Genomic DNA, 20415 nt, shown 5'->3' on the forward strand with positions numbered 1-20415 from the left:
AAGACAAAACCTCTCTCTTCCTTTTCTCTGACATCTTTAAATAAAATAAAGGTCACCTAATTCCCTTCAGAGGTCATTTAATTTGTAAAGAGAGTCCACACGTGTGATTTAATCTCAGTTTAATCCAGCTGCCCGGCGAAGGTTTGTTTAGAGAGGAAACAGCACCAGGAAAACAACAGACAGGTCACTGATAAAGTCCATGAAAAGTTTAAAACAAGGTTACATTGTCAAAAAAAAAATACTAAACAAAGAACGTTTATTAAAATACATTTCAGTGAATCATCTGAAAAAGGAAAGATTCTTCTACGACTTCAGATTGAAAATAACTTTCAGATACTTTATTATCTGCTGAACAGTTTTTAGTCTTTATATTTAGTCTTCTTTTATGTCATAATTTGCTCCCTTTGATCGTTTTTATGTGCAAAAACACAAAATCTTACAAAGTATTTCTGATCTAGTTTCTTGTGCAAATTTTTAGTAAACTTGAAATAAGACAAAAGTAACTTATAAGTAACTTTTCAGCCAGATTTTGGAGATATTTAGAGTCAATAATTTCTTAATATCAATGAAAAAGTGGTAGTTAGATTGGCAGATTATTTCACTAATAACATGGGGAGAAACGTCTTGTTTTAAGTGAAATAATCTGGCAGATGAACTAATATTTTTCCATCAATATTAGGGATTTAGTTATTTAAAACAAACTCCTGTATCTTGCTAAAAACTTACTTATTAAGATATTTTCACTAAACTAGACAAAATACTTGGTGAGATTTTGTGTTTTTGCAGTGCACAGCTTGATACAGTTATGGCGGGTCAAAAAGACTAAAAACAAGTTTAAAAGACTAAAAAGTCTGCAAAAAATAAACATTAATTAGAAGGACTTGAACAGATTGCAAGAAAATCTGGATTTCTGGAAACAAAAGGTCTAAAACTTTGTCTAAAAACACATTTTTTATTCTGTTGCTAAAACAGCTTAACGAATGCTGTTTTAGCAACAGCATTCAGCAACAGCATTAGTGTTTTTATTATCACTGAATTAAAAAAATAAGACATGAATGTAACGATTGTGGTTTAAAAACCTCCAACACATCTGGAAAATTAACTATTTATTTAAAACGAGATCAACTAATCTGCTTCTTATAGTGAGACGTAAAATCTGGTTCCTGTTGTGAATAATAGTTAAAGCTCGTAAAATTTCAGCTCCAGTGGGAAAAATGTCCAAACTTCATCCAAAACCTGCAAAAAAAAAAAGAGACATATTTGACATATTCTCTGAATTAAATCAGCCACAGTTAGCAGAAAATCATAAACAAACACTTTGTGTTGCTGCTGAAAGCCCTGCTTAAGCATTTCAGTCCAGCCAATCCTCTGACTAAACGTCTGCGGATGACTACGGTTTTTTTCTCTCCTAACTCACAAAGGATGAAATTCTGCAGAGCAGTTTTCTCAGAATTTCCTTCTTCTTTTTTTTTTTTTAACACCGAGGGAGGAGAGCTGTTATTCAGTGAGTCCCGACAGCACCCAGTTCTCAGTAAGTTCTGGGTAAAGGGAGGGTGTTTACACGAGAAAAGTTAGACACATTCAAGTCAAGCGCAAGCGAGCGTGGCCTTGGGTTCTGTGTGACGTTTTAACCGGCAACCATCTGGTGGTGCAAAGTGGAAAATGACAAGAAAATGACAGAAAGTTGCACAGAGAAGAGGAGGACACTTTGGGAAAGTGTTGCAAATTGTGATAAGTTTTTAAAGATATCTCATATAATAGGCTTTTTGTGCATGAAGTGCATTGCACAAGACTGAAATTGTTGGAAAAAATTAGATTATAAGGTGTTTGAAAAGAGATATCTTATGCAGATGTAATCCATGATTCATTTTAATACACAAAATGTTTTCAATATCATATTTGAAGAACAAAAGCTTTATAATCTTGCTGTAGGAACTTAAAACAAGTTTAATTATAGTGAATATAGTGGAGTTTCAGAGAAAAGTTGAATAATTATATAGGTTTTTATCTACTTTAGAGTGAATCAAACTCAGATTACTCAAATCACTGTGCAGCACCGCTATAATACAAAATAAATATGCATCTTAATTAATCTGAACGTCACTGGAAAATGCTTAGCATTTCAAATAAAATGTGTGAAACTTGCAGTCATATGCAGTAAATTAGAATATACATTCAGGTAAAACCTGTTTGTCAGATTACAAGTGCCTTTTAAAAACAGCAACCTTTGAACAAATATTTAACATGTGTCTCACTAATCCCACATTTCTGTATTAAAAATGTTTTTTTTTCCTAATAGTTTGATGTAATATTCTAATTTTAAATGTCTGTAAGTCGAAAATAATCATGATTAAGAGAAATAAAGGCTTTCAGTCATCCATCTGCATGTGCATAATTCTTTTCTTACCACACTTTTACCTTCCACTCAACTTTCTAACAATACGCCTGAAAACAAGCACCTCTTATGGCCCCTTGTTGCTCGGCCGTACTTCCATCTACTCGACACTTGTCTCCATGTCTGGGCTGGAATGCAGCATGTCTCTATTTTTAAATGTATCTTATGTAATACTCAAATTTCTCAGAGAATGGATTCCAACCTTCAAACGGGTATTAAACACGTGTATAATTAATCTCACATTTCTGTATTAAAAATAGCTTTTTTGATGATTTGACATAATATTCTACTTTTAAGTGCCATGTTTTCATCACCTGTAAGTGAAAAACCGTCATAGTTAACAGAAATAAAGGCTTTCAAACATCCATCTGTGTTTATTTAACTTATATAACGTGTTTTACTTGGTGAAAAAGTTGCAAAAATACATGTATTTTCAGTATTATTGAGTGTTTTGGTTGAATAATTACACACAAATGAACAAGTCTGCAGTTACCTCCTTTGCATGTGCATCATTGTTCCTACCACACTTTTACCTTTCACTCAAATTTCTATTAACATGCTTGTAAACAAGCAGCTTTTATGGCCCATTTGTTGCTCAGCCTTCCTTGTGGAAGCCATCTTTGTCTGCTGGATATGAATCAAGTCAGCACATGTCTCCATTACAACAACGCGCCTCTATTTATTAATTTGTCTTACGTAATACTAAAGTTTCTCAGAAACTGGATTTCAACCTTCAACCTTGAAGCAGGTATGACATGCGCGCTTCATCAATCCCACATTTCTGTCTTGAAAATACTTAGTTTTGCTATAATATTCTATTTTTAAATGTCATGTTTTCATTAATTACAAGTACAAAATAATAATAATTAACAGAAATAAAGGTTATTATTACACACACAATAACAGCGTTGCAGTTACCTGCTTTGCATGTGCATTGATTATACTTTTATCTTTCACTCAGCTTTCTATTAATATGCTTGTAAACAAGCAACTTTTGTTGCTCACCCTTACTTGTGGAAGTTGTCTCTTCCTGCTCGATGTCCACCAAGTCGACCTACGTCTCCAGTACAGTAGCGCGGCTCTATTTTTAATTTATCTCATGTAATATTCCAGTTTTCTGAGAATCTGGGTTTCAGATATCATTAATTGCATCAGGTTCCACTTGAACAACATGAGGATAAACATCAATCAAGATATAATATGTAATAATATCCTGCAAACCTGGAAGAACTGCGTATATTGTAGAAGAAAAAGCGATCCGGGGCCTTTGCTTCAAGTCTGAAATGATTAGTCTGTAACTATTACCTGCTGTTTTAACTCGACTCAAGCAGCTAGACAATAAACCCAGCAGATGTTGACATTTAGGTTGCTGGAGCCAGATTCCTTCCGTCTTCCAGGAAAAGCACATTAAATATTTTCGAGAACAGGAAGACAATTTAAGACGGAGGAGCGTTTTATGAGCTCTTTTTTTTTTGCTGCCTGCTGACTTTCTAGAAACTCCTTTCAGGAGTAAAAAGAAAGTTTGTCCACATGCAGGGAACTCAGAGCAGATAAAACAATCACAAAACGTCCCGGTTGAACCTAAAGTGCAGAGGTGCTCTGCTTATCTTCTGCTTCTGGACATCATTGTCATGTGAGCACAAGCAAATCTAACCGTACTCACTCAGAAATGTAACATTAAGCTGGTGTAATCAGGATTAAATCTGTGATTTTGTCAAACGGAGCACATTTAAAGTCAACCTTGCCACATTCTTTTTTTGGAGGGTGTAAGTACATTGTCCCCGTTTGTTAATGTTCTTTTTTCCTTTGTGAACCACAAAAGAAAATATTTGCTCAGTGACATCCAGAAGGGATAGATAAAGTCCACAAGACTTCTTAGAAATACACTCATTCCCAAATTCCTGGGACGAGGCTGAGATTCCTCTCGCTGAGGTCAGGAGACTTTTATGAATATCACTCTACATCTGAGCTTCAATCCACTATATTACATGTCTATAGGCAAAATGTTTTAAATACACAATCAACAGGAGCCTTTATTTGTAACAACAAAGAGAAAAATCCAGCCAACAAGAACATTAGTTAGTGAAAAATACAGTAAATATAATGAATATCTATGGATAAAAGAATAAAACCAGCAGGAACAAATATATCTGGGGCTTATTTAGCTTGATACAGTGTAAATAATAGTGGCTATCTACTGTAGAAGACTAAATATCCTAGATTACCTCGCAGGGAATGTCAGGAGAGATAAAATGAGCACTTTGAGTAGTGCTAAATCATTCCAGGAATGGGTCACACGTGTGAATACAGAAACCATAATCCAATAAAATCCACAAAGTGGCACATATTACAACGTAAACGACATTTTCTCGGACCTAACAGTAGACTTCAGGCCGTTTTTCAGGCTATTGTAACAACAACAACCTGTTTTCGCGAACGTAATTTGCTCTGAAGCTCTGCGAAAAGCTCCAGCCCTTTTTTTCCAAACAGGATCGAGGGAAATCTATATAAGTGGAAATAGCCTGAGCGCATTCCTATTATCTTTAATGTCGAGGCGGTGAATTCCCAGAATAAGGGCTCTGTCAGGGCCGCCCGGCGGGGCGGAGCCAGGCCCCGCAATTATTCCTGGAAAGCCGGTAGGCAGAAGCTGCCGCGCGGTTCCTGGGAGCGACACGCGCGCCCGTCCTCCAGCGAACAGAGCGGAGCCGCGCGAGACACCAGGAAGAGAGGAGGAGAGAGGCGAAGAGAGAGAGGCGAATGTGTATGGCAGGCCGTTTTAACATAAATTCGGTTTCATCCGACTATCCGCAACTGACATGAAGGAGGCCCCATGGGGAAGTAGAGCAAACCCCGACAAACAAACTGTTATAGTAACAGAGGTAGAGGAAAAAAAAATTCTGTCACTTTTGCCTTATCAGCCAATACTGAGGCAAGAGAATTCTCTAACGAGTCCTACACCAGGTCTACTATTAACGGGAAACAACAGTGAAATCACCGATAAAGCCCAAGAGGAAAAATGCTGAGGGACACAAAGTCTCATTGACTGTGAGTGTGAACACAGTCGGGTGCATTTTGAACATACAAAACGGGGTGAGTAATGACTTAAATAAAATCTGCTCTCAGGAAAATGCTTACAAATAAGCAGCAGCATCCCTGTCCAGGTTGTACAGGTTGCTGCTCTTCTGTTGACCATTGGAGATAGGCACCAGCACCCCTCGCAACCTCATTTCGGTATTTAACTGTAAATACCGCAGTTACTGCAGCACATGTTTTTATTCTGCCACAGAGCTACCATTGGAATTTACACACATAATAGAATGAAGCAACACTAGCTTCACTTATTAATCTTTGATTTGACTATCAATAAGTGTCATTATGACAAAAAAATGGGATGTTTACATTCTGCAGAACGTGTGGAAGTTGCCATTAATCACAGTTTCATTCAACTGGAAATGAGGTCGGCTGCAGGCCTTGATCCATTTCTTGCATTATTTCAGACTCAGTTTGGGATTTGGAAATGTAATAAATTATATTCTGCCTTCTATACACTCTGGATAACGGCTGTTGGGATTGCATATTGATAACGTTGGACCATGACTTTCTATTATTTTCCTTTAAATCTGAGTAACAGCAGTGTGTTTGCTATGATAAACACTGGGAATGTTGTCGGAGGTTCAGTTCCTCCAGATAAGGTGCATGTACTTCAGGACAAATTGCGACCGCTGATTGGTCAGTTGCTCACAAAACCCCCCTAAATGATTGACGGAAGATTGACAGAGCCAACGTCATGTCATTACATTCTAGGTGTCTAAAAATTTTGACTAAATCTGGAGTGGTAATGTGAAATATCTGCACGTACATTCTGATCTGACTTGTAAGAATAATAATTTACGATATCTTCAATTACATTTTGACGAGTTAAAATTCCTTTCAAGACATCTCAAGTGACGGGACACAGCTAATCCATCTAGAACCTGATCATCAATTATTTGTTTTTTCCTTAACTTCCCAGTTGTTTCTGCTATATTTTTATATTCATTGAGATATACTTATTATTATTATTATTATTTTTATTCAGTTATTTGGTTTGTCATCGAGATTTGCTATATTTTAAAATTTGTTGTGCTTTCTTTCGCGTACAACGAGAATAAAATGAATGAATTCTGACTTCACTTATCTGCAATCAGGATATCCGATTTCAGGCCGAATTTATGTTAAAACGGCCTGCCATAAATCCTGCTCCTTCCATAGTACCGCATGCACGTCGTGACGCGAACGCGGCGAGCGAACGGGAGCGACGAACGCAGCAGACGCGGTGACGTCAGAGCCGCCGGGTTCTGTGAGGAGTTCTCAGAATCGACTTCTAGGAAACGGTAAATTTTAAAAGCCGATCCTTTAGCCTCTGTTCCTCACACATTTGGATCTCAGTCTGGCGACAACACACTCCGAACCGCTGCCGCCACAGCCGGACCGAGCTTTTTGAGAGAAAAGTCGTTTTGTATTTCTTTAACCTGCGCCGCTTCGCACCGGGGAAGTGGCGTTTTTTTTTTTCTCGTTCATGACAGCAACATATCCTGGTCGGCTTCGTGTTCGCCTTTTCACGTAAAACCGATACTACAAGGTTTGATTTGTTTTCTGTCTTAATAGAAAGACAGCTGTCTCTACAGACATATCGCGTCTCTCTCTTTTTCCTTTTCTTTTTTTTTTTGCGTTTATTTTCTGAATCCAAACAACAAATAGTATTTTTCCCCCCCGGAGGATTTTATAGTATGATTCTTTGTGAACGAGGGTGAGTAGACTTCTTTGTTTTCGCTGTTTTCACGCCAGTGCGCATATCTGAGAACAAATCTGTCCTGGATGTTTATCCGCACTGAATCATTTTTCGGGTTAAACTGGATCCCAAGTTTATTAGAAAGGCGCAATTAAAACAAACAAATGAATCCACTGAAGCGCCTCACTTCAAGAAATAACACAGTTGAACCGAGCTTATTTTAAAATATAATTATAAATTTATACATGTGTGTGTGTTGGTTTGATATTTGAAGACAAAAAAATGCCGTGACATAATGGCAAAATTGTAAAAATTGTTCTAAATTTATATATACATATAAAAAAACAACCATGAATATTAATAAATAGGAACTGTATTTTTCCTTCGAGATTAACATGTCTAGAACAGAGTTGTCTAAATTTAACATTCCTCCTAATTAACACAAATACAGACGTTGAAATAAAAACATTTCTCTCGTACCTCATGGCGCCATAAAACCAAAATCATCTGGGAACAAAAGGTCAAAATGTGGCCCTTAAAGAAAGCCTGGACGTGTAACGCCTGGTTTATTTATGGAGGGGGTTTGTCTGTGCCATTTATAATAATTTTCCATGGTTTTTTCTTCTCGTTTATTTTCCCAGACCCAGGTCTCTTCTCCCTGCTGCTCCATCTTCTCAGGCCCCGTGGGGCATGCGGGAGGGAACAGCCGCCATTGCCCCGTGCTTTCAGAGCAAACCCCCCAAATGGGACCCCACCAAGGACCTGCGGGCGATTGCCAGCAACTTCTGCTACCTAGAAAATTCAGGTAAGGTCTTCCAGTCACAAGATGAATATTTTTTGTTTGGCTTATCATGATTGCAAATTCAGCTGGATGATAAATTGTGCCTATATTTACTGTGATAAACCACAATATTGCTGTTTTAAGTCAGTTTTCAAGTAGTGTATTGATAAATGCACTCTAATGGAACTCTGAAAAGGCAAATAAATTTACATTTTGTAAACAACAGTTGAGACTGTAACTGGAAGATGATATAAATATTCAAATTAAAACAAAACAACCCACCAAAAACCATCAAAGATGAGAATTAGCCTCTGTGGCTGAACCTGGCATGTTTACATGATGTATTCATGTTCGTTGATTTGCATTGCCCATTTTGTGGAAAACACATTTGATTCCAGTGAAACCATCAATAAAATGGATTGTTTCTTTTTCTGTAAACAAAATATCAGAATTAGACTCAGAGTTCCTGTTAATGTCATTTTCCAAGAATAAAGCACAATAACATTTAAAAAGCAGCAACTATAGAAGAAACAGAACTGGGATGTTAAGAATAAATAAAGAATCATCAGAAAATAAATTATTGAGTTGATTTTAATTTATTATGTGATTAATTGATGACAGGCTAAATGTGCTTTATGTTCATTTTAATAATTTTCTCGTTTTATTTTTCTGTGTTGTAAAAACGTGTAAAATCAGTGAAATTGTCATTTAATCCACTGTTTGGTCGATTTTCTGCAGTGTTTTCATGTTTATCAGAGCAGAACTGTTCATAATGTGATGGTGTGTGTGCAGGCTGGTACTGGGGAGCCATCACTGCAGCCCAGGCCCACGCCGCCCTGCAGGACGCCCCAGAGGGAGCCTTCCTGGTGCGGGACAGCAGCCACCCCCTGTACATGCTGACCCTGTCGGTCAGGACGGCGCGCGGACCCACCAGCATCCGGATCCAGTACAGCGGCGCCCAGTTCCTGCTGGACTCCAGCTCCGGGGCGCGGGCCAGCCTCTCGTCCTTCCCCAACGTCCCCAGCCTGGTGCAGCACTACATGGGGGCGGAGCGGAAAGCGGAGGAGCGGAGGGCGGAGGAGCAGGCGGCGCCGGCGAAACCCTCCGAGCCGTCGGCCCAGGAGGCGTCGGTGGTGCTGAAGCTGAAGCGGGCCGTGTACAAACCACAGAACCTCCCGAGTCTGCAGCACCTGACACGCCTAGTCATCAACAGACACAGCGCCGGCACGGAGCAGCTGCCGCTCCCCAAGCCGCTGCTGCGCTTCCTGCAGGACTATCCCTTCAAGGTGTGAGCAGGAGCGGAGCTGGACTGACCCGGTTTACGCTGAAGGAGGAGAAGGCGCTGCGCAGCAGGTAGTTTGGACCTGCGGAGGCCAGTCACAGAGACATTCTGACATGTCTGGGTTCAGACTTCAACCCTCCTGTGGACGGCAGGAGGTCGGTACTGTAGGCTCCTCAAACATGGACACGGCCGCGTCTGGATGTACATACTGGTTAAGAAATGACACTGATTTCACTGAGATGTCTTTCATGCCATTTTATTTTTCTCAGCAAAAGCATTTTTGTACTTTTTACATGTGTACATTTTTTTCTATTAAAACTGGAACTTACAATTTCTGTGCTGCTTAAAATCCAGTTATTTCAACAACTCCCCCCCACTAACAATCACATGCTGCCGGCTCTTGTGACGCTCGTTGTTGTGAAATGTTTTCACCACATAAAACCTTTGTGACACAAAGGCTTTGTGCAGCCTCTGAGCTTGAATACGGACCGCGTTTTGAGCGTGTTTTTTTTTTTTTTGCTCAACGATGCAATCTGGTCAGCATCTGAGTCAGCGGGGTGGATGAGCGAAGGGGGAGGACCGCTCATCAGCGGATTCACAGAACTACTGAATGCTTCCTGGGAGGAGAGAGGCGGATTCTGAGAGGGAGCGTTCTAAGAAAAGCTTTGGTAATTACCTTCAGCTCTGAGCCTGCTTTGTGCCGTCGCACACACACATTTCTCTTTTTTTTTTATTGCGAGATGGGGCGTGTTCGCTGTCTGTCGACGGGTTAAAAGTGCAGCCTCGATATGGAAACTATTTGTGTGAAGTTGTTAATTTTGAGGAGATGGGGTCAGGTGTGGGAGGGGGAGGGGGCCAGGGGGGGGCGAGCCGAGGCGGCGACGACCTGAGCTAAAGCCAGCGTAATAGGATCTGGGTTTCTCAATCCTGATCCACCTCGGGGGCCTTATGTGACTCCTCTTTCTGGAGGATGCAGAAACGAGGCCTAGGAAGCAAAAACACACCAAACGCAAAGATTTACATCACACAACTCCCAGTTTGAATCTAAAATACTCTGAATTTGTGTTTGTCTTTTTGAAGCACTGACTTGCCACTGACGTCTTGCCGTGTTTCCACGAACCGCAGCTCCTCCACGTTGTCCTCCACCCAGCGGCGAATGAGCGCAGGGTGTCTGGGGTCCACTTCCAAGTAAACCCGGCTGTTGTTTATCAAAGGGAGGATTGAGACGAAAAAGGCTTAAAATCAAATTAACACAACAGGATTACAGGCGGCGGGTGACCCTGAGAGGAGGCAGCGTCTGCCTGGAACTGGGTTCAGGGGACGCCTCGCAGAAAGCTCGTTAAAAATGCAACATGATACGCGTGTTTTTCAGAGAGGGCCCGTTCTGCGTGAAGGTGCCATTTGGAATTAAACCCAGGTGTGTGTGTGTGTGTGTGTGTGTTGGCTGCCTTACCCTCTGTTTGACAGAAAGTCTGGAGCCAGAGTTAAAATCTGTCTGATCACATTTAGTCCATCTTCACCTCCATCTAAGGCGGCGCAATCCTCAAACCTGGAAAACATCAAAGTTATTAAAACTGATAAAACATTTTTATTAACTGAGATAAACGGGGAAAAACTAACTAGCTGGAGCTATATCATCCTTTTATTAAACTAAAACAGAAAAAATTTTCAAGAACTAACTGGAGCTATGTTGTCCTTTTATTAAACTAAAACATGATGCAGTTACAGACATGATGACATCCTTCGTTTTCGTGTCCATGAATTTATTTCCAACTCATCCGAAATTGATTCTTTAATTTCCTTCACACGAGCAGCTTTCATCAAAATGCGGTGCGCCGTATTCATCATGGCGGCAATTATGCTAGTGCGCAAAAGCTGGGATAAAACGCCAGAGTCAATTAGCTGAATAATTGAATATATTTTCTATTATTTCTATTAAGTATTAATTTTCCAATTGATGTATACATAATCACAATGCAATACTTTGTGAAAAAACAAGTTAAAACCAAGCTATAATGAAAAACTCAAAACTATAATCACAAGAAAACACTTGAAGTCTGCTTGATGTGCATAAATAATTTATTAATGCACCTTTTTCATCTCTGACAGTATTTAATATTCAGATTTTATCATTCTGCTGATTAAAGGGAACAAAAAACAACAAAGTTTAGCCCAGAAAATGTCTCAGCGTTGCCAGATTTAGGCTTAAAGTAATCTTTTAATTCTACCAACATGTTTCCTCTGGCTGGACGTAAATCAGCCAAAATGCTGAGAACCAGAGGAAACATGAAACCCTTCAAATAAAACATCGACCAGTTCAGCTGCTCAAAGTCTCAGCTGTTTAACTGCTTAATGTCAGAAACAAACTTCTTGGCTGAATGAATTCTGTGTAGTTAATTTATAAACTCTATTTTAATTTGTACTACAGTTTTGATTCACCCTGAACAAAACTGAGCAGCAGCAACAGCAGCAACAGCAGCTGCAGCAACAGCTGCAGCAGCAGCAACAGCAGCAACAGCAGCAGCAGCAACAGCAGCAGCAACAGCTGCAGCAACAGCAGCAACTGCAGCAGCAACAGCAGCAGCAACAGCAGCTGCAAAAGCAGCTGCAGCAACAGCAACTGCAACAGCTGCAGCAACAGCAGCTGCAAAAGCAGCTGCAGCAACAGCAACTGCAACAGCTGCAGCAGCAGCAACAGCTGCAGCAACAGCAGCTACAGCAACTGCAGCAGCAACAGCAGCAGCAACAGCAGCTGCAGCAGCGTTTAATTATGTGCAGCATTTCACAAAGCAGGACAGCAGCAGGAAAGCATGCAGCTGGTCACTGGACTTATTCACCAGATTATCAATATATTTACAACCCAAACACATTTTTATTCTGGATTTTATTGGACAGACCAACAGAAAACAGAGCAAAACTGAAATCCAAACGTCTGTCTTTGTAAGTTTAGTGAATAAAATCCAGATTTAACTCTTAATGAGCTGCAGAGAAAAACTTGGGCTCTTATAAAGTAAACTAATGATTGTTTTAGTAATCGATAAATCAATTGATTAGTTTGATTATTAAAATGATTAAAAAAGGCACATTCTGTAGATTTTCCTTTTAAACAAAACTACAAATGCAATAAAAACAAATAAAATCCTTTCTTAAATAAAAGTTATTACTTTGTAGCAAAAGATGCATCATAAAAATATTTCTAACATCAACATGTGGAAATCTCAGGCTTTCTGCTTGACTTATTGATACGGCTGATCTGTTGATTAGTTATTGGATTAACTGATTATCAGCTGAATAGCAACATTTGCTTTACTTTGAACCAGGTGAAGTTAAATCTGTGCAACTCGAGGAGTTTATGATAAAACATATTAACAGAAAAATGTGTTTTATTTTTATTTCAAGTACAAAATGTCTACATTTCTGTCTTAATTAGAGTATTTTATTCTTTCAGAAATTACTCTTTTTTTTGGAGACTTTATGCTCTGATAACAATTAATCGATTACTGAACTAGTTGGTGATTATTTCAATAATTGATTAATCAGATTAATCGTTTCAGCCCTGAAAGTAAAAATAAATCCCACCTGGAGTTTTCCATCGACTACAGGTGGAAATTAAAACCCTTAACGTTGCCCAGATGCTGAAAACGCTTCCAAATGTCTCATTTATTCATTTTTGGCTTTGGTTGGACAGTTTCATATTTTATGAACTAAATCTGGCGTGTCTCCAGCAGCACAAAAACCTTTAAATGCTATTTATAAAGTTATTAGTTCGTCTATCAGGACAAACAGCTGATAATTTAAACACGTGTCCTTAAACACAGATGGTCTGATTTCTAGATATTTATTGACAAATGGAAATCTATAACTGGGCTGATTTGTTTGCTTCATTCTTGTATGTCTAGAATCAAGTGTCTATGTCAGCGATCAATGTCAAACTCATTTTTGTTTTGGACCAAACCAAGATCACAAATGCTCTTAAAGGGCCGGTTGTGCCAGAATGTGTTGATAAAACCTGTTCAAAAATATCAATGAGTTCTTAAAATTAAATAATACTTCAGTCCCTCCAGGATTTCACGATTGGTTTGTGATTTTCGGCAATAAAAATCAAAGTGTTTGTGCTACTAATTTGGAAATACTTGTGCTTATTTATGACTTTTTATTACTCGCTGTATAGATCATATCTAACATCAATTAAGGCTCAGGCAGCTGCTTAGTACAAGTAAGAAAGTTTTTGACAATTCTTGGGAAATATCTGCAATAAAATACCGATTATTAGTGCAAAAAAGTGCTGGGATTTGGTTTTTGCTTGAATTTCCACGACAATTCACAAGAAACTGGAGGGACTGCTTGATATAATTTGGCAATAAACTGATAAAAACTCCATTGATTTGATTGATAACATAATATTTAAGCATATTTAATGCTTAGTCTAGAATTTAGAGGGCCACATAAAAAGCTGTGGCGGGCCGGATTTGGCCCCCGGGCCTCGAGTTTGTGATCTCTGTCTTTTGCTTTGTGTTGGTTGGATTTCCAGAGAGCAGCTGCGTCAGCATGTGAGAAGCTTCAGGAATCGGTTTTAAAACATCTTCAGATCAAATGCAGAGATTTGTTTGCAGGTCACCTAGAAATTTCCGGCTCCAGGGTTGCCATGTCCTCTGAAAACAGGTAAGGAGGGTTACTGACCAGCACTGAAATGGAGCTAAACAGACCTGGCATCTTTTCTGCATCTGGAAAAAAACCCACAGCATTAGAGAGCAGAACCTGATAAGTCTGGTTAACTAGAGAAAAACACAGCATTTTGTCTCAGTCTATGTTTTTATACCTTTTATAACGTCCATATGATAAACCTTCAGCCTGTCCTGAAGCCCCAACCTGCAGAAACAACAACACAGCAGCAACACTAATAAAGTTTTTTTTTTTTTAAATCATAGAAAGAGTAACTTCGAACCTCTGGGACAGTCAGTTTGTTTACTGTGGCGCAATTACCTCGACGCATTCTCCCGGCTTAAGTCAACCGCATCCTGGCTTCGCTCCAAGGCAAAGGCTTCGAGCTGGAGAAACAAGCACGCCGAGTAAAAACGTTCTGTTCTCAGGAGGAATTTCTCATAACCTGCTGCTCCCTCACATTTTAAAACACACAAAAGCATTTCACCCCTCACATTTGTCACCAGCTAAACGTTGTTTTTATTTGATCAACATGTGTTTCCATACTTTGCATCTATTAACCAAAATGAAAAAGAATCTTCTGATGCAAGTCGGCGTGAAGCACAGAGGCGGCTCTGTTCTTAAGCAAACGGCGTGATGAAAGCGTTTGTGAAAGTTGGGTTGGGAACACGGCGTCTGCCGCTGCAGGCTCAACCGCAAATACGACGGCGACCCACACCCAGCTGATCCGACAGGTTTTAACAAGGAAGTAGAGAGAGAAAAACGTGACATCTTAAGTCGTCCCTCGAGAGCCTTGGCTGAACTCACGTATTAGCTTTCCAGGAGCAGGGCCCTAATTATGCGAGCAAAAGGTGATAAAATATGACATTGACTGCTTATCAGATGAGATTGATCACTTTTCAACATTAATTCCTAATAGAAATATTGGCTACAGAATCAAAAAAGATTATTTTCTCCTCTAGTTATGGTTATTAGATATTGTGAAGGGTTTTATCAAAGCATAAACAATTTCGTTTTAAAGGATTTATATACATTTATAGGGATAAGCTGCAGACAGCAACACCGTTTGAATCAGCTACATTTATTTAAAGTTGACAGCTCCAGTAAATGTGTATCCTGATCTTCTTTTTTCTCAAATTTCTTAGACGTTTGCTTTAAAACAAGCAGCCAGGATTAAACTAAATGTAATAACAACTGTTAAATTATCTGCATTGAATGTTTGTGCAGATTTCACACAAACAGGATTCGTTGTTTTATTGCACTGATAGGAAACATTTTATTCAGAAAGAGAGAATAAAGTGCATGACTCAGCTGAGCTTCAGGTCTATTAGTCTCAAAATAAACACTAAATGATTCTTTTATCCTTTACTTATGATGAATGTACACTGTAGCTTATGAAAAGCTTTTTATACGGTTATTAACTACATTTTCCAGATTAGGAATGAATCATTTAAGATTGCAGAGCTCAATTTTTTCCACAGTTTCCTAGAAGTCTGCTTGTTACGGAGAACAAAGGAAAACTGACTCTGCCTTGGCTAACGGCACAAAAACAAGTCCAGGATTATTCTCATTCTCTTCTTAGCTAAATAACACACTGTTCCTGCTTTTCAAATGTTTATTTTATGCAACAATAAACACTTTTCACCCCTAGAATTAGACAGGCCTCCACTCCTTCATCTGCATTTCTCTCTTTTCGTTTTTCCTACAAGGACTCTCATACGTTTTCCACCATAAAATATGCATGTCCTTGGTTTTCTTGCACACTAAACATAAATATTTTAGATAGTATTTTGCTCCTGTTGTTAAACAGTGTTGTTATAAATGAATGTAAGCACAGGAACCTTCGGCAATCAGGAATGTTTTCTCCTTTTGTGAAAGCGTCCTGGAGAAGCGCAGCTAATTGTTTCACTTTCTGACCATGAGCTGACATCTAAATATTTAGCCACAAATGTCAGCTTACAGGCAGAGCATTTAAGGGAGCATTCAAGGGAGTGTTCAGGGAACATTTTCCAACCACAGGTGCCAGCTATGCTATAAAGTTACACTGAAAAGACACAATAAATTCCTGTAATTCCTTCTACAGAGCCGCCTCTGGTAATATTTCCTCCATTCAGTCTGAAGCGATGCATCCGAGTGGAGATGCTGCTGCAGCAGAGAGAAACGAAAAGCCAGAGAGCCTTTCTCTGAATTTCCTGGTGATTCATCCGCAGCTTGTTCCTGCATTTCTAAAAGGCCTCTGAACAAACAGATTATGCAATTCCTAAATGTGCAGCCAGCAGCTTTCAAGTAATATGACGCATGGCGGCGAGGTTCTTATTATAACCACAAAGCTCACCTGAGGGAGGCTCTTCAGCAGGCTGAGAGAAATGGCACCAGAACCGCAACCCACTTCCAAACACGTTGGCGGCGCCTCTGCAGATCCAGGACGCTTCTGCAGATCCGTGAGCACCAATTCAACCAACTCCTGCACCAAACCAAACACAGACTTTTATGAAAATACAGCTCTGGAAAAACAGCCCACTGCACTGAACCCCACTGAAAACATCGAGGTTCTTCCACTAAATGTTGATTTCTGAGTTTTAAACATTAGTGTTGTTTCTAAATGAATGTCAACTTGTTCTCTCTGCATTATTTGAAACATGTTGTCAGAAGTTCATAGAATAAAGGAACAATGTTCATTTTACTCAGACATATTCCTATAAAAAGTTAAAATCAGAGAAACTGATCATTTCAAGTGGTCTCTCAATTTTTTACTTATTTGTTTAAAACTATTGTGAAACAGATAACCTGTGAAAAAGATCAAGCTCGTCTGGCTTGTTAGCTCTCAGTGCTAACAAATCAATCAGAGCCACTGTCAATCATGCTCATGTACGTGCTGCTATTCCTACAGCCTCTCTCTGTTAGCAGACTGTCATGAACACTCAGGCTAGTTAGCGTAGCCACCGATGGCGACGGTTTCACTGTATTTGGAACAAAATCACTTTTATTTAAACATTAAAACCAATTAAACATTTTTGAAAATGTGCATTTTACTTTTAGAAAGTTAATCACAGCTCTAGAGTGTGACTGACCTCATGACATTTCTAATCAGTTGACAGCACTAATAAAAACACACATATTTACACAGCTTGGCTTTCAGAAGCATTCATTTTAGCCTTTTTTCCACATTACAACCACAAACATAAATATATTTTATTAGAAATGTATGTGAAAGACCAAAACAAGGTGAATTACAATTGTGAAGCAGAAAGAAAGGTTTGAATACAAGCCACTGTACAAATTTGCTCCCTAGAAATGATCACTTCTGTTAATTATTCATTGTTTTACTATGACTGTTGTTACTAGTTTTTGTCTGTTTTAATATGTGTGGGTCCAGAGGTTAAAGTAGATAATAAACAGGGTGCTGTGGTGGCGCAGGGGCAAAGCACAACCCATGTATTGAGGCTTTAGTCCTCATGCTGGTGGTCGCAGGCTCGATTCCCAGCCTGGTGACATTTGCCACATGTCCTCCCCCTCTGTCATAACCCTCTTTCCTGTCAAACTACTTTCAAATAAAGGCCACTAGAGCCAACAAAACCTTAAAAAAAAAGTAGATAATATACAAAGAGGCATGTTCCAGGGCGAAGTCTTTTTGTTTTTGTCGTCACTCACCTCGGTTTCAGGCCTGGGTATGAAAACAGGAGGCCTCATCTTCAGCGTCAGGTCTCTGAAGTCCCACTCCTCAATGATGAACTGCACCGGCATCCTGCGCATCACAAACCCAGGCCTGCTGCAGAAAACTACCACCTGTGATTTCACACATTTCAGCAAGGCGCTCACCTGGAGAGACGTTTGGAGCAGAGCCGCCACACCTGCTGCGTTTCCTCTTTGCTGAGCAACGCTGCTAACCTCTGCTGCTCGACACTTTCTATCTGGAAACAGGTCAGGAAGAGACGCTGTCGCTGTCCTGGAGGGATTCAATAAGGAACAGAGGAAAGACTGACTCACTGTTTTCGCTCCAAGCAGATGAGCGATGATGTACTGGCTTGACTGTTCAGGCTCCGTCACACCGTTCTCCACAAAGTGCCTCTTCCAGACATCCAGAGCCTGGAGTGCCGTGATCCGGCCTGCAGGAAGGGCCGGAGCGCTGCATGTGGCTCTGGTAAGGCAGCGCCAAATCTGGAAAAGGAGTTTTATTGGAGAAAAAAATTAAATATCTCAATGTCGGTGGTACGTTTACAAATACTGAGCTTAAATTTGTGTCATTATATTTAGTGGAACTTTTGATAAAAGTGATAATTATTTATTGATTCTTTTTTCAGGTAACTTTATGAATATCACAAAGACAGCTTTTGAAAACAAAAGTCCTTCTTTAGGACAATATTCACATAAAGAAGCGTGATTTGCATCACTAAACTGCAGATAACTGCATTAATCATATTTTCATATTTATTGATACTCTCGTTGAACAAACAGTGAAAAAATACTGTTTTTTTTTCAAACATCAATTATTATTGTAACAATAAGTCAAAATTCTCACGATAAGAAATATATTACAATGAATGATAAACGATGCAATAAATGCCAACACCAAAAACAAATCCAAAAACAATAAAAAATTTGCTTTATAAAATTACTAAAATATGGGCAGAAACCTGAAATGAAAGCTGGAAACTGATTTTTATTTTTTTTTATTTAAAAAAATGTTTTTATTTATAAGTTTTACCAGCACGTACAACAAAGAGAAATGAGCCAAAGCAGAGTGAAAACCTAAAACTGTTAAAAATAATGTGATGGTTTTTGATCAATATTGGAATGAGGACAAAAACTGAATGCTATTTATTTCTAACATTGTACTGTTTTTTTGTAATGTAGTTCTTTGGTTGTTTTGTTATTATTTTCACTGGTATTTTGTTTGAGTAGAGGAAAGACGTTAAAAGGGAAATAAAGTGTTTTCTTGAATCCACTCCTTTTCAGGTTGATGAATAACGGACATTATTGTCTTTCCATCTGACTGTTTTGCTTTTGTGAAATCTGAAATAAACCCTAATCCTAATCCTAATATACATGTTTCTGCAAATAGTTGTTGCCGATACACTTCAGTGCATGTTTTGGGACTTTATTCTGTAGTCAGACAAACATTAGACAGTTTCTGGGTGTTTGTTTAGGAGTGTTTTGCCCTCCCTAAAGGTGAACCTCTTTTTCTAAGTGTTCTTGCAGGGTTCCCCGTTTTCAACCTCCCAGTTTCTCTGTTCTTGGTAAAGAAAAGCATCCTCACAACACGAGGACGCCACAACCATGTTTCAGAGAAGGGACTGTGTGTTTTGGGTGACGTTCAGATGTGCAGCAGAGTAGAGTGCTGTTTTGTAACCAGATGAGCTGCTTCACATGATCCGTCAGGGTTCATCATCTTATGACTCATAAGTATATATGGAACTGATGTGCTAAAACATATATATGCACATATAGTTGCAAATATCCATTTTATTTTTCATCTTGATCAGTCTTACCAGGGTGTTTACTCTCATTTCAGAAGTCAGGAGCACACAAAGCTAAATAAATCCTCCTTCAAAATACAGAATAATGTTTTCATCATGTACGCTTGACTTTATGTGTGACTTTAGCCATTTTAAGTGGGAATAAACCTAATTTATTCCTCATCAAACATTTATATTTTTCAGACATCTTAAAATGCCTTTTCTTGATGTCTTATATTACTTGACTGCTCCAGGATTGCTAAAAGTGATATTAAATATCCAAACATGAAGCTTTTCATAGGAAGTAAGATCTTCTCCACACGCTTCAGATCTCAGTGATGCAGGGTATTTTTATTTTTCTTCTGCGCGCATATAAAGGCAACCAGCTGCGAATGAAGAAACGTTAATAATATTACCATTTTGTGTGTTCATATAATATTCTGCCCGAGTTGCCCGACTACAGAAACTATAAAATTTGTTGTGCCTCTCGTTTTAGTCATTCACAGTGATGTGCTAAAAAACATTCGTCTTCTGCTTTGTTCACAGTACGTTCAGCTGAGCCGTTTATACAGCAAACACGGAATTACCTTTGCCCCACTGCGCCTGCGTCCCAAATAGCATCGGTAGCTCGAGCTAAGGGTCCGTCTCCACCACATGGTAAAATAGAAAAAGTGTCTAGATCTTTGTTCAGTTATCAGCTTTCATTCCCCTCTTAAAGCAAGATAACCGATTATAGCTCTGAAAAAACATTTCTAAACCCATAAAAAATTCAGACAGTTACAAAAACTGATAGCACGTTTGTTGTGCGTCCTACGTATGTAGTAAACACCACTTACGTCCCTATGACGCAAAAACGTTTGTGCCCTACTCAGGAAGGAGCTGTGCTCCCTTTAAAGACTGTGGTAAATCTAACTTTTAAACGAATTGTCGTCTCGTAGTTGGGTGTCAAATAGTTTAGAAAACGTTAAAATGCGTGTCTAAACTCACATGAAATCGCTTTAGTGTGAATTATATGAAAAATCCAACTGTTAGCTTACAATTCCGTAACTTGAAGGGGACATTTCATCC

General features: G+C 39.1%; 2 protein-coding genes and 1 long non-coding RNA gene across 4 annotated transcripts; 1 reads left to right on the forward strand and 2 right to left on the reverse strand.

The window, feature by feature from the left end:
* Nucleotides 1-104: 104 nt before the first annotated feature.
* LOC145551674 (uncharacterized) lies at nucleotides 105-5030 on the reverse strand. Its single transcript, XR_014087568.1, has 2 exons — nucleotides 3407-5030; nucleotides 105-1236 (listed from the first exon to the last, which is right to left on the reverse strand). It is a non-coding gene; the product is annotated as an uncharacterized LOC145551674 (long non-coding RNA).
* Nucleotides 5031-6637: 1607 nt separating this feature from the next.
* Nucleotides 6638-9564, forward strand: cisha (cytokine inducible SH2-containing protein a). 2 transcript variants are annotated; one of them, XM_081607056.1, is made up of 3 exons: nucleotides 6638-6768; nucleotides 7808-7971; nucleotides 8740-9564. In XM_081607056.1, the coding sequence occupies exons 1-3, from the start codon at nucleotides 6653-6655 to the stop codon at nucleotides 9237-9239; spliced, it is 780 nt and encodes a 259-aa protein (XP_081463182.1). In that variant the 5' UTR covers nucleotides 6638-6652; the 3' UTR covers nucleotides 9240-9564. The 2 variants fall into 2 exon arrangements, with proteins under 2 accessions (XP_081463182.1, XP_008406869.1); XM_008408647.3 differs by lacking the exon at nucleotides 6638-6768 and adding an exon at nucleotides 6775-7184.
* Nucleotides 9470-20184, reverse strand: hemk1 (HemK methyltransferase family member 1). The gene is made up of 11 exons (XM_008408648.3): nucleotides 19935-20184; nucleotides 17879-18049; nucleotides 17711-17802; nucleotides 17543-17636; nucleotides 16227-16355; nucleotides 14213-14277; nucleotides 14049-14098; nucleotides 13848-13953; nucleotides 10683-10778; nucleotides 10317-10427; nucleotides 9470-10214 (listed from the first exon to the last, which is right to left on the reverse strand). The coding sequence occupies exons 1-11, from the start codon at nucleotides 20001-20003 to the stop codon at nucleotides 10151-10153; spliced, it is 1047 nt and encodes a 348-aa protein (XP_008406870.1). The 5' UTR covers nucleotides 20004-20184; the 3' UTR covers nucleotides 9470-10150.
* Between the last annotated feature and the right edge of the window lie 231 nt (nucleotides 20185-20415).

The sequence above is a fragment of the Poecilia reticulata genome, chromosome 5 (assembly GCF_904066995.2).
Source record: "Poecilia reticulata chromosome 5, P_reticulata-male-v2, whole genome shotgun sequence".
Classification (NCBI taxonomy): Eukaryota; Metazoa; Chordata; class Actinopteri; order Cyprinodontiformes; family Poeciliidae; genus Poecilia; species Poecilia reticulata.

Bases quoted from the DNA above. Each gene is read 5' to 3' on its own strand.
- hemk1 (XM_008408648.3), bottom strand. From the start codon at position 20,003: ATGTGGTGGAGACGGACCCTTAGCTCGAGCTACCGATGCTATTTGGGA. The intron at 18,050-19,934 runs GTAATTCCGTGT...CTCCTTTTCCAG, and splicing joins GCAGGCGCAGTGGGGCAAAG to ATTTGGCGCTGCCTTACCAG. The intron at 16,356-17,542 runs GTGAGTGACGAC...GGTTTGGTGCAG, and splicing joins TACCCAGGCCTGAAACCGAG to GAGTTGGTTGAATTGGTGCT.
- cisha (XM_081607056.1), top strand. From the start codon at position 6,653: ATGCACGTCGTGACGCGAACGCGGCGAGCGAACGGGAGCGACGAACGC. The intron at 6,769-7,807 runs GTAAATTTTAAA...TTATTTTCCCAG, and splicing joins GAATCGACTTCTAGGAAACG to ACCCAGGTCTCTTCTCCCTG. The intron at 7,972-8,739 runs GTAAGGTCTTCC...GTGTGTGTGCAG, and splicing joins CTGCTACCTAGAAAATTCAG to GCTGGTACTGGGGAGCCATC.